Raw genomic sequence first — 15,344 nt, forward strand, 5'->3', positions numbered from 1 at the left:
AATGATCTTTTACTGGTTTCCTGGGCTGTACCCATTCAGCTTTTCAAAGCCATGCAAATGCACGGCGGCGGTGTACAATGCTGGCATCCAAATTCACTTCATGTTGACTGGGTCATTAGGCCTTGTGTCTCTGCAAGGCTTTGTCTCCCAAAGAGATTACTGTAACATCAGCAAGTTACAGTATCCCCACCCAAGCCTCTGGCAGTTTCACAATCCAAATCTGACCCCATACCGCTGGTTTCGCCCTCACTTTCTCATAAGCGCACATACTTACTCACATACTACATAGGGGCAAGCACACACACATACTTTGGCTGGACTTCAACTAGCAGGCCAACAGGCCAGATCTGATTCTCTGCATATGGCATGGATCAGGCAGTGAGCTCAAAAATATCTGACAGATTATACAGCAATGAAATAAATCTAATCTGTGCCATGTATGGTCAGAAAATTATTTTTTTTTTATGTCTAAAGCCACCCATTGACAGACACGGACACACAGGCATAAACAAAACTCACACACAAGTACACACACACACACACACACACACACACACACACAGATATAAAATGCATAGAGGGAACACCAAAATTGAGTGGGGTACTCACAGTTCTCAGAATGGAAGTCAGGAACAAACTGCTCGTCGCTGTCAGGAACCTGAGCTGAAATTAGAAGAGAAAAAAAGAGCAATCATTATTTAGCCATTAGATTTTAGACCAAGCCTCTCTGTCTCTCTCTCTTTCTTCCTTGGGCTTGAAACCCGAGTCATGGCCGGGCCGTGCCTCACTCTAAGCGACCTTCACCTCCCAACTTTTGCAGTATGCCAGCACTTTTCTTATCCACAGATCAATGCACCAGAGTCAAGAGGAGCGTGGAGCTCCTGAATGGCAACACAGATGCCTGCCAGCCTTGTTTCATGTAGAATTTAACATCTCTTGGTAATGCTGACCTTTGACTTCAGCTTACAGATTTCAGCCTATGAAAAGCAGACACGTTGGCCATAACCATAAAGATAAAATCCAACTTTTACTTGCACATAAATATTTACAGTTTCAGTAGGAAAGTTCTTATGTACCAATGGTAAATTTACCAAGCAGACTATAGGTTGATCAGAGCAGTAAATACTGGTTCAGGATCATGACCAGTGGTCCGATTTGATGCGTGTAAGTGTGCAGTAAGAGTCACGCTGGACAGAGTTACTGTCACTCATACAGACTAACTATTGAACCAAGCTGATGGTGGATCAATAGAGAGGTAAAGTCGCCTTTCCCCTTCCTCCAATACGCATCCAATGCCTGACACTCACGTCTAACCATTCTACCCAAACCTGTCAGACATCTTTACACTGACCTGAACTGTGACCATTTTGGAAAAATGTAAGTCTGTAAAACTAGCTGTTTAGCTACTTTGCGTCTATTTCCATTGTAGAAACCGAGACAGACTAAACAGGCTGTTCTGGCGAAACGAGTGAGGAAATCCGTCAAGTGGTGTGACCAGCCAACTACATTGTAGCAACTTCTCTCTGTCCCAAACTGAAGTCGTACGGGACTTTCTCTAACAATCTAGAAGTGCTCTGGAATTCATCACCTGTTTAGATGGCTTTGAGGAATCGCTCTTAAGGTCAAACTAGAAGCGGCTAGAGAACAAGGAAACCACAGACCAAAGGCGAGAGGAGAAGTGGGGGTGAAACAAGAGCAAGTTAAGGTTAAAGCACTTCTTAGATCTTTTTGTCACATGGCCATTATCTATAGTGAATTAATGATGTGTTTCCTACAGCAGCACTTAATCACGGAGCAAAGATGTGATCTTACTACTTCTCTTGTTAAGTAGTAACTGTAGACACAGTTCATATATCAACCTATATTGGTTTCAACGCTCTGATGCATGATATTAGCATTGCCATTCCTCAGTGTATGTCACTCAGAAACAATATACAGCCAGCTTACAGTAAATACTGATTTTTAAAAATAGATAAGTCAATATACAGATATAGTATGTGTACATGCATTACCTTGATCTGAGATACAATTACTTAGTGATTTGCAGTAGATATACAATTTCCCAAAGTATCAATGGTCCTGATTAGGCATTCTCTCATAATGAGGCTCATTTAGGCCCTATAACTGAATTAGCGCAGTCAGTGATGCCAAGCCCAGGTGCAGTGGAGCTAGACAGACACTATTGTATGGTTCTTATTGTAGGAATCCAAACCCATTCACAATTGTCCTTTGGAGCTTTGGATTTTGAGTCACACAAACAGGTTAGAAAAGCCCCATCATTCGACTGCCAACGCCCCAATAGGGGTGAGGGGGTCAAATTCACCCATTGAGCCATGAGCGCACTGGCATTTGATTCACTATCCACGGATTAATGGCCTAACCCTAAACCTAGAGCGGAGCCAGGGCTAGCAACCTTTTCATCTGGCACCGCTCCAGCTCCACAAGAGTTTCTGGGTTTTCTAAAGTGTTTCCATAGCTTGGGACTCACACTTACGTCATGGTACAAACTAACTGGTAGGGAAAAGTTGATGGCTATCATTAAATATCATGGACCCAATCTGGGCCATAATGGCCAACAAAAACAAAATGGCATCACATCGCGGGTACACGTATCCCCACAGCATTCTTAGCTCACTATGATTTTGTGATGCCAGCTCTGAGGTGATGACACCAAAGCTATTTTCTGAATCATTCTGTATCATTCAAATCAAAACTGAGGCATAATGTAGGAATTACAGTACTTCTGTATTTTTCTCTAAAAGTGGAAGGTTCACAGAGCCGTGTGCCATGGCTTGTGACAGTGACCTCACCCAGCCAAGCAAAAGACCCAACGTCTAGCCCGGCATTCAACCTCTCTCACTTCACCCGCTATGGTTTCCAGACCATGAAACACAGCACGGAAACCGAAACGGAGAGAGAGCGAGAGAGAAAGAGAGGGAGAAAAGAGGAAATAAGAAATTCAAATCCACTTTCTTTCTTGTAGTCGTGCTCCTCCTTCCTGTGCAGAGGAAACCGGATGACGGCGTTTTGGAGCATGTTCAGATAAATGACATTGATTTCTTATATAATGCCGCATCCTGTGGCTTACTATACAGTAATATTATTACCCCCTTTTAACTTTTCAGTCTTTTGCCCCCAAGGAGAAGAATAAAGCTGCTTTATGAGACAGAGCAGAGGCCAATATTTAGTCCTCCAGATCAAACAATCAATCATTTCCACTAGTTTCAACATGTCTAAAATGGAACATGCTGGACCTCACTCAGAAAAACGAAGAAAAAAAAACATTGAGGATGTCTGAGTGTCAGACAAGATCACAACCCTGGTGCCTAGGAGTGTGTGTGTGTCTGTGTGTGTGTGTGTGTGTATGTGTATGCCTGTATACATGCATGTGTATTAATGTGTCTGTTTGCTTGTCTGTGTATGTTCCCGTTATATGCATGTCTACGTGGCCTCATCATGTGTTTGTGTGTGTGTGTTGTGTTGTATTGTGTGTGTGTGTGTGTGTGTGTGTTGTGTTGTGTGTGTGTGATTGGGCACTTGTCTATGTGCGCATGCATGTGTATCTGATTTGTTTCCCGGAACACCTCGTCAGGGGCTTTGAGATGCAAGTCAGCACAAGAAGGAAAGTGCGTTTACACGAGCGCAGACGCATGTTCCCCTCTTTGCTTCCAGGCACCTTGAATGACTTTTTTTCTCTCAGTGGGAGATCCTGGGCGGAGCCAGGCAACCTCAGTCATATAAACCTAAAGGCCAATGAGACAAGATGTGACAAGCTCCTGAACTCTCGCCATTCAGTCTCTCTCTGTCTCTCTCCCTCTCTCTCTCTCTTCCGCTCTCTTTTGGCAAAAAAAAAAAACTCCCTCCAGCTACCCAGTTTTTACAATCTTGGTGAATCCCTCACAACTGCAATCAGTCATGATAAGGTCTTTAATTAATGCAACAGGAAAGGAGAGGTCTTAGCCAGGGAAGCTGAAAAACAAGCCAGTACTTAGGGTTAAATAACACTTTGATAAAGTTACACTTCCATCTTCCAGTCCTCTTTTTTTTTTTTTTTTTTACTTGCTCGCTCTCTACAACTCAACATTACGCTGCCACCCAATTTGTAAATGCAGCATATCACTCAATGTCCCGTCTAAAGGGCGGCGTGTATAGCCGAATCTGTGAATACAAGTAAATGGCATTCAAAGGATCAGACTTTGAAGTGAGTCCCATTGTTGCCAGTTTTATTGGTATTGGCTCTGCCTTTGTCTGAGAGACGCTGGTGTGAAGTGAACTTGCTGGTTTGACACTGCATGAGAAAAGGTGAGAAACCTGAGGTGGATACAGCATTGTTTGCCTCGCACCATAAACAGTAGCTGTCCAGGGAGTAGGCTGTATTTAAATGTCTTGCTCAACTCAAGCAGGCGCAGCCGCTTCCTCAATGTGTCTGACTGCATCTGCTTGACTTCCCTGGTTAGCTGACCTGCTTTATAGATCACTCTGAGTCAATGCTAGGACCCTGTGTGAAATCTGGGCCACAACAAATGAAACAGTGTAAAGAGTTAAGGTGACAAGCAATTTCTCATGCTCAGAAATATTATGAAATGCCCTTTTCCCATAACAACAGCTCTGTGGCACAGGGCAACACCCATACTCTGTACTCCTATTTTCTCACTGCATGAGAACAGCACTGGGAATATTTACATGGAATATACAAAGACATTTTTTCCACAACCAAAACAAGACTTATCAGCTCAATACGGTTCACATTAGACTGAAAATGTCAAAACTGAGGAACTTTGCCCTTTAATCCTCCACACCAAAGGACATCAAACCAACTGACACAACAAATTCACACCTTATGGTGCAGTTGTTTTTGCTTGAAATTTCCAGCACATATAGGCCTACTGTCCTGACTCTGCTCTGCTCCGGGTTTAGCAAACATTACCAAACAGGCCTAATGACTCATGCCTCGGTGTTGTTGTCCTGTCCTGACATATAATTGCTCTATTAGTGCTCACGTCATCATTGTACTTATAAAGTCTACTAGCTGACAATTGCCTCCGACTGGGCTCCATTTCATCGCTATGTGCCTTTGAGTGACACAAGCCAAATACCCTGTTTGTTTGCATTGGCCGCTGGCTGGCACGCTCACTACATGCCAACACGGCCAAAATAGGACATGCTCAAAGCTAATAATGTCCCGTCTGTGTTCTCTCTAGCTGGACATTTTTTTTCTCTCTTTTTTGCTGTTGTATAGTTTATGAGCATGTGTGTTGCATCAGAAAGTTTTGGCTCCCAATGAGACTCTTTACGGCAGCTTCAACCCTCCTAAACCTAGGAGGTCATCTTTTTACCAGAGGACTGCTGCACTCTGCAGTGGATTTGCATCCAATGCTTTAATACAGAATAATGTTCTAAATCTGTTACATAAAAAACTAGGAAAACTGAGCATTCACGGTAAATTCTGAAACCATGTTAAAATGCTGCGTAGACGCTTTGGCAAAGGAATTTCTCCATGGCTGGTTCAAAGCAAGCACTGCATGTGTTTAATACCTAACGTTTAATGGTAGTGTGAATAGAATAGCATAGAATAGAATAGAATTTCTGTATTTTTCATATTTCTCTATTCACCATATTTTCCAGACAGCCACATCATTCAGCTTCATTATTGTTGTCATAAATAGGGAAACATTCATTGGTGAAAAGTGCAAATTAAAAGGAAATGCAGCCTGCAGGCAAGTCTCACCTTCTGTGAGCCATGTCTCTTGGAGTTGGCTTAAATCCTGGAAGAGGTCTGAAAAGAAAGATAGGAAGAAAGAATATATAATTAGCACCGTGCAGAATGACAACATGAAAGATCTTTTAGACCATTACTCACCAGTAGACCACTGCTTACTACTGATGTGGTCTAAGTCAGAATGTGTCATATCATCTCTATATCTGAATACAGTAAGATTTAAACCGGCATTGCTTAGCTTGGTAGACTACTATGTAAACCTGATGTAAACCTGTGTCACATAAAGCTACTTGAGGCCATTGTGAACTTTCTTTGAGCTCTTACTTTACCTTCAGATTCCTGAGGGGGTAATTCCGTGTCCATGTATTTCCTTTTCGCTGCCATCAACAGTCTATTTAGGGCCCCATTTCCTTGCGACTTCTGCAGAACAGCAGAGATGTTAGAGAACAGAAGTGAGAAACACACTCTAATAGGGCATTTCCAGTAAGTGACTGTCAGGACAGGTAATGCCATGTCTGCTATGGCCTGTGAGATCTAACTGATGCACTAAACACCACTCTAACACATTGCACAAAGGCATAATAATAGTAATAATAATAGTAATAATAATAATAATAATAATAATAATAATAATAGTAAACCATAATAAACAATAATTATAATAATAAAAATAATGTCTAAATGTCATAAGCTAGAATAAGAGTCAATAGCCTAGGCTACTGCAGCTAGGTGAACAGCAAGCTCCTACAGAAAACAACACATTTCCCAGTTGCAGAGGCAATCTTGGAAAAACAAATGCGCTCTTTGCGCCTCTAGTAAAGTGACCATTTGGCACACACTGACACGTTCCTCAACCAAAGAAACCCATAGCAGCAAATCGCTGACAAACATTGTAAAATGCAATATTCCCAATGCTTTAGTTTGTGTAAGACTGCTGGAGATTTCATGATAGTTTAAAGCGTACTGAGAAATAGTTTCCATCGCGCACACAGCTGCTTCAGCCAAAACTCGTGCAGGAACGAGACGGAGAAAGATAAAGCCCGGTAGCCGAGTCATAAAACTAGGCAAAAGCATTTAAGTAATACAAGAGTTCATCCATACGTACATTTGCTAAAGTGTAAGGCACTTGCTGGTCCAAATATCCATCCATCTTATAATCCATCCGTTAACCGTTTGTGGTCATTTAGGCTGAGTTGAGTGAGATCCACGCAGCCTGCAGGGAGAGGGAGCGCTGCTTGTGAATGGAGCTGCGTGGAGGCTGCATGCATAATGAGCTCCATTCACAAAAAATGCCGAGGGGAAGTGATGGCGAGTGATTACCCAGCGGGCTGCTGCCCTCTTTACCGCTACAAATCTGTTTTTTTGTGTGACAGACAGCCCGTCACATTACCCACAAGATAGCAGGTATACTTCTACACTGAAAATGATGCACTTCCCCTGTTTTTACAGCGTATTAAAGGCACTCTTGTTTGGTTTCTCTAAAGTGGCTTATGTAATTAGAGTAATGCGCTTTCAGATTTAAAAACATGACATTATGTCGCACGGGCCATTAAACTCGTATAAAATATGTGTCTTATTTAGTTTGCTATTTTTTGGCCTTTTTGCCACTTCTGCCCCAAATTACCAGGCTACACTTTCAGCGTTAGGAAACAGTCCGGCGCTGTGAGGGGAAACTGTGGCCCAGCGTGAAAAGAAACAGATGTTGCGTTTCAGTCAAGTGACGGCAACAAAACCAAACCCCATTTCGACAAGAATAACTTGACTTATGTGATTAGAATAAGTTTAAATGTGCAGTGGGGTGACTTTTGAATGCCAGTGGTGCTGTCATTTCTGTAGCAGACATGAGTGTTGATTTGGGATAATAGGAAGACTTGCTTTTCTTGCTCGGGCCAGAGGAGGCTGCTGATTGGTGGATTTCCTCTTTCAAGGGCTCGAATTTCTTGCCTTTGTCCTGATGAATACACTGACTTATGAATGAAATCTCGGTTCCCCCCTATGAACCAATCAGCAACCCGATAGACCGGGTCCCTAGCAACCATGGGCGGAGCTTGCGCCGCCGCAGCCAATCAGCGCTCGAAAGTCTGCGGGCTTTTATACTGGATTTTCCAGTTGTTTTTCATTCACAAAAAGAGAGAGAGGGAAAGTTAGAAAAAACTTCCATTCATAAAAACCTGCCCCAGCATGAATATCCCGACTTGTTTTTCTTTTCCTGCCCAGACACACTCAAAGAACTTAAGTTTGTTTACCTTCTTCCACCGTCTCTACCCCTGTATTTATTACAGGGAAGTTTACTTCCTCACTGTGTGAAAGTGAGGGAAGAGTGAAAACAACCAGGCACCAATGAACAAAATGGCACAATCTTTGCAGAAGCCCTGTGCATCAAAATGAACATCAAAACTGCCTCAAAATAGTTCCGGGCTATGTAGTTTTTGTGGTTTTACACTACATGAAAATCACATAATTTGAAGTTCTGCGTGAAGCTTTGTGCACAGAACCGTCAGAATGGTGCAGTGTTTTTCAATGAGCCTAACTAAAGCCAAACAGACTTTTTTAAAAGGAGAGTGGGCAGCCAGGAGACAGGAAAGAAGGTTCTGATGGGATTTGAGTTGAGGCCAGTTGGTGTATGAGATTCAGAGGAAAGCGTCTTAACCGCTACACAGTCTGAGCATAAACAATACACAATGTGACAGACTGTACACACTCTGTTTCAATCTTCATAACAGGTGACAGATTTACGCACAAGCAACCATGAATCAAACATTATTTTATATCCTGGGATTCTTACGTGACTTTTCTCTACAGTTGCCAAGTACTGATTTATGACACTATAGGCTCAAGACATTACATAAGCACATCATGTTATTAACTTATATAATACACTTTTCACAGTCTTGTACTCTTGGCCACTGAGCAGCTTCACTGGAGCAGTGGGGGATTATGTGCCGTGCTCAAGGACATTTAAAAAAAAAAAAAAGTTAATTATGATTGATTAGTAGTTGTCTCATTCACTTTATTCCGGTCACAAAGTCACTTCCCTAACCAAAGGCTAAGGCCTCTAAATCCCTGTATGAATTGAAAGATGAATTGAAATATGTATTTTCTTCCCATAACCTCATTTTAACTTTATGTTATTACCATATATACTGTAGGATTGGCAAATTCCTCTCCTTACAAAAAAAAGTTACATGTGAAAACCCACATGTGAATTAAAAGCACATGTGCCTTCTGGATAACATATTGATTTTCATATGTGTACATATGTGTGAAATTTTCCATTTACCATGTGAAAAAGACATTTTCACCTCTGAACTGTCTTTTTACATGTGAAACAAATATCACATTTAATGTCTGGTGAAAACCTGAAAAAAAAGAAAGAAAAAAAACCCCTATGAATTGAAATATTCATATCTGAAGTGAAACACATGTGGTGTCAGAATGCAACGTGTAAAAAAAAAAAAACGTATGAAAGCCAACATTTCCAAAAAGCACATGTGCTTTAAATTTACATGTGGGTTTTCACATGTGCATTTTTTTTGTAGGACTAACGTCTAAGATTAGATAAAAGGGACAAAGAAAACAGCCTGTGCTAATTGTTAATTTCCCATGTATGCAGTCTCAGCGACAGATAGACCTATACGCATACTATGGTGTTGTTACTATATATAAAACACTGATTAACTACCATTATGTTGTTAAGATATAGGATTAACAACTTCTTTGGTTTCCCTAAGATGAATTGAAATGGGGGAAAAAATAGGCAGTGGCCGTAGATCATCTCTCAAGTATTCCATTTACAGTGCACACACACTTTAGTGCTAAAATGCATTGTAAAATCTATTGTAATAGTCCATCCACCTCTGGGTCTAATATAGCTTTGTCAGCAGAGTGATAAGTACATACAGAGACAGAGGGGAGACATTTTAAGTTCAGTGCGGTGCTATGGAGTATACTGAAAGTGCTTATTGATCAAAGCGGGCCGTGCTTGATGGATGGGTGAAATGTTATTATAGCTTCAGCTGTTCTAGTTGTGGAGAGACAGAGTGAGGTGTGTGTGTGTGTGAGAGAGAGAGAGGGAGAGAGAAGGAGAGAGAGTGAAAAACAGAGGTGACTGTGCAGTGTTTTGTAAGGGAGAGACTGAGAGGAAACAGTTAAAAAAGGGCAGAGGGTGAAATGGAGGGAGAAGGAGAGAAATATTTTGGAAAGAGTGAAACAGTTCCATGGATAAAAGACAAGGGCAGGAGGAAAGAAAGAAAAAGAAAGAAACAATGAATGAAAGAAAGGGGGGAAATGAAAGAATAAGAAAAAGAGAGTGAAGAGAATGAAAAAGCTAGGAAGAAAGAGTGAGAGAATAAAGGACAGAGAGCAGAACGGCAGACAGGGGGAGAGAGAGGCAGACTATCTGTGGGGGATGGTGGAGTGTGGAAGGCTCGTCGACAACACCTCCGTCGTCTTTCTTCTCTTCCTCTCTCTGGAGCTTCTTCCTCTCCCCTCCTCCCTCCTCCTCCCTCGCTCCTGATAAGGCTGATGGTGACTGATAAACGAATGAAGATCTTTGACAACACAAGGACATCACACAGGGACTTACTGGAAGCCCCATCCATGATGAAAACATCCAATCACTCCCACTATACAGACTTTACTGAATTAACTCTGTACTGACACAATATTACTTATACAGAAAATATTCTAATATTCTAGGCTATATTATGTTGTGTATTAATTTACTTTGAAATGCTCCTGGGTTCAGTGCAAATCAAATTCTTGGTGCATGTAAAATGTTAATGATAAAAAAAAAAAAATGTGATTTTCACTCTGATAGGCCTTTTATTTTTAGACTGGATGAATTTGATCTGATCATGAACTGGTTAATTCTCTTTTTAGTGGTAAATATAGTGAAATATAAATTCCACTTGACTATACAGAAACAAACAAATGCATATTTATCAGTATGATATTGTGGTTTTCAGTCTTGAAAAGGCCCTGTTTTTACTTAACCTACATCAGTCTGGCACTACTCACCATGATATTCATACTTTATTCACTTATGACTTTGTATAAAAGTTAAAAAAAAAATAAAAAAAAATTAGAGGGTGAAGTAGGTTTACATGGGTCTACCTGCCACTCCATCACTGGCTGTCACCCCTTGTGTTCTTTAGTAAGCAGCAGCTTGCCCTGCTGGGTCAAGCAGCGGTCCATAGTGTGAATCCAGCCTCACCCCTACTGGGAATGTAATGAATTCCCATAACAAGCAATGCTCTGCTTTGCTAAACCATGAAAACAGCAAACCATATGGGCTATACTCAATGTGCCAATATATGAATCCTTCCCCCACACCAACATTTCCATATTTAATTATTTATCTTTGCTAATTTTAGGGATATTTTTCTGTTCTATTTCACAGAAATCATAAATATGTGTATTCCAATAATGCATCAGATTTCTACATTAAAATATTGTGTTGTCAAGATTCATTCACTAAACAGCATACTTGGATATTCCACTAACATGTAGTACCAGGATTGAAAAAATGTCACATTTTGTTTTTAGTAAATTGATAATCAATTGAAAATGTGATATTCTGCACGATTCATGCTGTATGACTTTCTTTACAACACAAAACAAAGATTAAGCTGGCATCCGTTATATTAATGCCATGAGACATCTGCTGTACATGGATGACATTAGTTCTCATCATGGACGCTGGGCCATTAAAACAAACAGGACATGCTCCCAGGCTGTAGGCAGCGGCCAGACAAGACAGGGAGCCCGGGTTGTTTGGAGTGGGGAACGGGCTTCCGAGGAAGAGCAGCTTGCTCTCACGTGCCATGTCAACTGGAAAATGATTCCTAATGCAAACAGTCATTGTGTGAAACAAGGGGCAGGGGGTGTGTGTCTCTGTGTGTGTATGTGTGCACAGAGACAAACCTTTTCCAGTGTAACCAAAAATAATCTCCACTGCACGTACGGTCTCTGACTTATCTCACATCCTTACTGTACCAGGCTGCCAAATGTGGACCCCGAGGGCTGCCCCATGTCCTGCCTGCCTTAAACCCACGATGCCTGATTTACATCCAGGAGACTATTTCCTCCGTCCTCCTGGACAGCAAACAATACACACCTGAAAATAACTCCAGACAAAGCAGAGACAGCCATGTTTAGCGCTTTTTTAATACACCAGGAACACTTCCTTAAAGGGTCAAATGCGGGAGTATTGAACCTGCAACCTTCCAGGAGAGATCCCATTGTTGAGGAAACTACTGTATATCATGCGGTTCTTGGACAGCTGCCCTAAGCACACAGGCGCTGGTGTCTCTGTTATGAGAGAGCACCTGAACACTGAACATATTTGAACCCCCCGGGGCTCACAAGGCAGCTAAAGATGATTTGTGAGTCACTTTTGTTGACATGATTAGTTGTTAGTTTGGAGACTGTTGCAGGATTTTGATTTACACCGCCTGGCACTGTGCTGGTGGGGCTGGTGCAGGGGACTGTCACTGCCTGCTGCTTTTAGACCACAGACACACACACAGTGATTTCCCACCGATGCACCACCCCTGTGGAATTCCTGGCAGAGCGGACCAGTCAGCACCCCAGACAGGCTCCGCTCGCCTCAGTTAAGCCCTGCCTGTCCTCAGCAACAGATGAGCTTCAGCGGAGGTGTGTGTGTGTGTATGTGCAGTGTGTGTGTAAGAGAAAAAGAATGAGAGAGAAAGAGATCTTTATGAGAAAGTGTGTGTGTGTTTCATGTTTAATGCATATGTGTCCATGTAGGTGCACCCCCATACATCTCTCCCTCCGCCGCTCGCTGTCACTGTGTGTGTGTGTGTGTGTGCTGTGAAACCCGCCCGCGGCCTGTTCTTCATTCCCCCAGGACACGGCACCGTTGCTGGGATGCCTGCTTGTGTATAGGCATAGTCAGGAAATGTCACTGTTGGCATCTGAGGAGGGCTAGTGCGCCAACCCAAGCGTGCCTCCTAGCCACCTGCGGCCCAACCTCCTCCGCCGCAGACACTGGCTCGCTTGTTTGTTCACCGACCGTTCCTCGCCATTCCCCACCAAAGTCAGCCTGTCTGGCCTGCCCCGGGCCTATGAAAGATCAATCAGGTGAGCACAATAGCGTTTATAGGGGTGTTTTTGACTGGTAGCCCTGTAGAAAAGGAGCTGCCATGCAGCTGCACTGGCCCAGCTGAGCTGCCAGATAAAACACAAAGCTGACTCTAAACTCTCCCACACACACACACAGATATACAGACACTGCAAAACAACCATTTTAACAAAGTTTCAATTTTCTTGAAACAAGGGGCAGTGTCTTGAGAAGAGGCATAGCATACCACTTGTTTCAAAATGTCACTCGCTTCAAGAAAATGACTGAAACAAGTTGAGCTGTGCTGAAACAAGGGAAATGATCTCATCTGTTTTTCACTTGTTTTATGAAAAGCAAGGTTTCAATATGTAATATGACATGAAATTACTTATTCAGATGGACATGTTTTGTAGTGTAAAACACACATGCACGTTTGTATGCACGCGGATTCATATATACACACACACACACACACACACACACTATTAACCCGGCCCTCTATTACTAGCCAAGGGCATGTCGGGGAGACCAAAGAGTGTTGTGGGAGACATTGTTTTGTTCTAAAAGCAGGATGGCTTTAAGGAGAAGACACAGAGGAGCCTTGTTGATGTCTCTCTCTCTCTCCCTCTCCCTCTCTCTCTCTCTCTCTCTCCCTCTCTACCCACACAGCGCTGGTTTTGTGTAAACGCTCCTATTGTCGCCACCAGGCCCCTCTCACCCACATTTCCATTTATATCCCATTTTCCACTTCATTTCCATGCTAATTTGGGGGGACAAAACAAAATCCCATGTTATGTCAGTTATAGTGATGCAGCTGGTTTATCTATCCACACAAGGGGAAAACCAGTGGGGTTGGCCCCAGGACATGGCCCACGCTTCATCAAAACTCTCTCTGTCCAATCAAAGGCTCCATACATAGATAGTAGGAATGTTTGGCATACTGGAGATGAAGATGTCTATAATGAATATAGCATAATGGAGAGATTAGAGAGAAATTGTACATCAAACGAAAATTAGATTAATGGCAAGTTATTTTAGCTATTCTGGCCTCTGTTCCACATTTTCTGGTGGGGTTTCATGGTTTTGCGAAGCTGTATCGTACTGTTTTCACAAGGGAGCCTGACTAATTTTGTTGAATTCCAGGTTGTAATGACTTTGAGTCCTTATAAACTCTGTGGCGTAAACAATGCCCCCAGATCTTTCCACCAAAACAACACACAGGCCTGTTTGGGAGTCTAAACAAGTGGGCGGTCGTGTTTAGTTTGGGTTTATCCGGTGCTGGGAGACCTGATAACGCAAGGTCACTCAGCTTGACCGCAGATGTCCCACCATGTTCGACGGTAAATTTGATGGGATGCGGAGGTTAAAGAAAAAATCACTGGAATTGAACGTCTATATGATCCCTTGTAGTATGTGATGCTTAATTTTTACAAACATTTTGCTGATATATTTCACTCAAAGATAGTTTTAAAAAAATGCAAGGCTGGCAATGAGACAATTAGGCTTTTTTTTTCTTTGTTATTGAGCAACTGCAACATAAAACAGCTGTGGCAGTGGAGCTGGAGCACTACTGTAGAATAAATGCAGCCCTTTTCATTTGCAACTATTGGATTATATGTTTTTGATATTGCTCTTGATATCGCAGATCATCGCTACTCTCTTTATTCATAAACGATCAAGAGCGTTATGTTGTATATTAAATGCGTCTTAAGATCACAGCTGTTCAAAATGTCAATCATGAAAGACATAGCCTGCATATCATTTTATGTGCCTATCATCAGTACACAGATCCCCCCCCCAGTCACACACACACACACACACACACACATGCGTGCACACACAATATAACAGCAAATCAAAAGATAAAAGGTGACCTTTTGCACCTGTAAGAACCAGCTAATTCCCCACATGCGGCAAATGCCTGGCACTCCGCTCTGTCTTTGAAGTGAGCGGACAGCGGGAGAATTATGTGAGACTGGCACCCGTGCCATCCTGTGCCATCTGGGCATTCGCTGGGCCTGGAATGCACACGACCGCCCTTGATTCTGGGGCAGGTATGTGGGACTGGTAGTTCAGTAGCAGTGTGGACACGGTTTAAGGCCTATTACCATAAGCTGTGTCCTCGGGGGTGGAAATGCCAGTGGGTTTGTGCAAAGCGGCCCTAATGAATGGTGTCCTTTGAAAGACACCCGATGCCTCTCAGTGATATTAACACTACATTTATGGTAGTTGCAGTTTGCTTTTAATAAATGCGGGTATCTCAGTATAAGCACATAGGGCACACAGAGTTTTATGCACCTCCAAAGTCTCATCACAGGAGCTGGAAAAGTCAACATAAAAATGTTGTGCACTCTATTGCTACTCCCAAAATATGCTTTATTAAATAATCATGTAACACAATATAATACAGAGCAAAATTGTCAAAATGTAATTAAACTCTGAAAGTGTACAAATCACCACTATACCAGTATCTACATAAGTCACCTATAAGTCCTCACCCATCAGAGTTATATTACATTTGATAGTTTTGAAAGTCCAGAG

The 15,344-nt window shown here is 42.3% G+C and overlaps 1 protein-coding gene across 1 annotated transcript in view; it reads right to left on the reverse strand.

Annotated features, from left to right (window-relative positions):
* etv4 (ETS variant transcription factor 4) overlaps positions 1-6,957 on the reverse strand; it is a 30,285-nt gene extending 23,328 nt beyond the window's left edge. The window contains exons 1-4 of the mRNA XM_071927220.2: positions 6,825-6,957; positions 6,049-6,139; positions 5,729-5,776; positions 610-663 (exon numbers count right to left, since the gene is read on the reverse strand). Of these exons, the coding sequence (XP_071783321.1) occupies positions 610-663; positions 5,729-5,776; positions 6,049-6,139; positions 6,825-6,881 (250 nt within the window). The 5' untranslated portion in view covers positions 6,882-6,957. The remainder of the gene's footprint in view (positions 1-609; positions 664-5,728; positions 5,777-6,048; positions 6,140-6,824) is intronic.
* Positions 6,958-15,344: the final 8,387 nt, after the last annotated feature.

The sequence above is a fragment of the Centroberyx gerrardi genome, chromosome 20 (assembly GCF_048128805.1).
Source record: "Centroberyx gerrardi isolate f3 chromosome 20, fCenGer3.hap1.cur.20231027, whole genome shotgun sequence".
NCBI classification, from domain to species: domain Eukaryota; kingdom Metazoa; phylum Chordata; class Actinopteri; order Beryciformes; family Berycidae; genus Centroberyx; species Centroberyx gerrardi.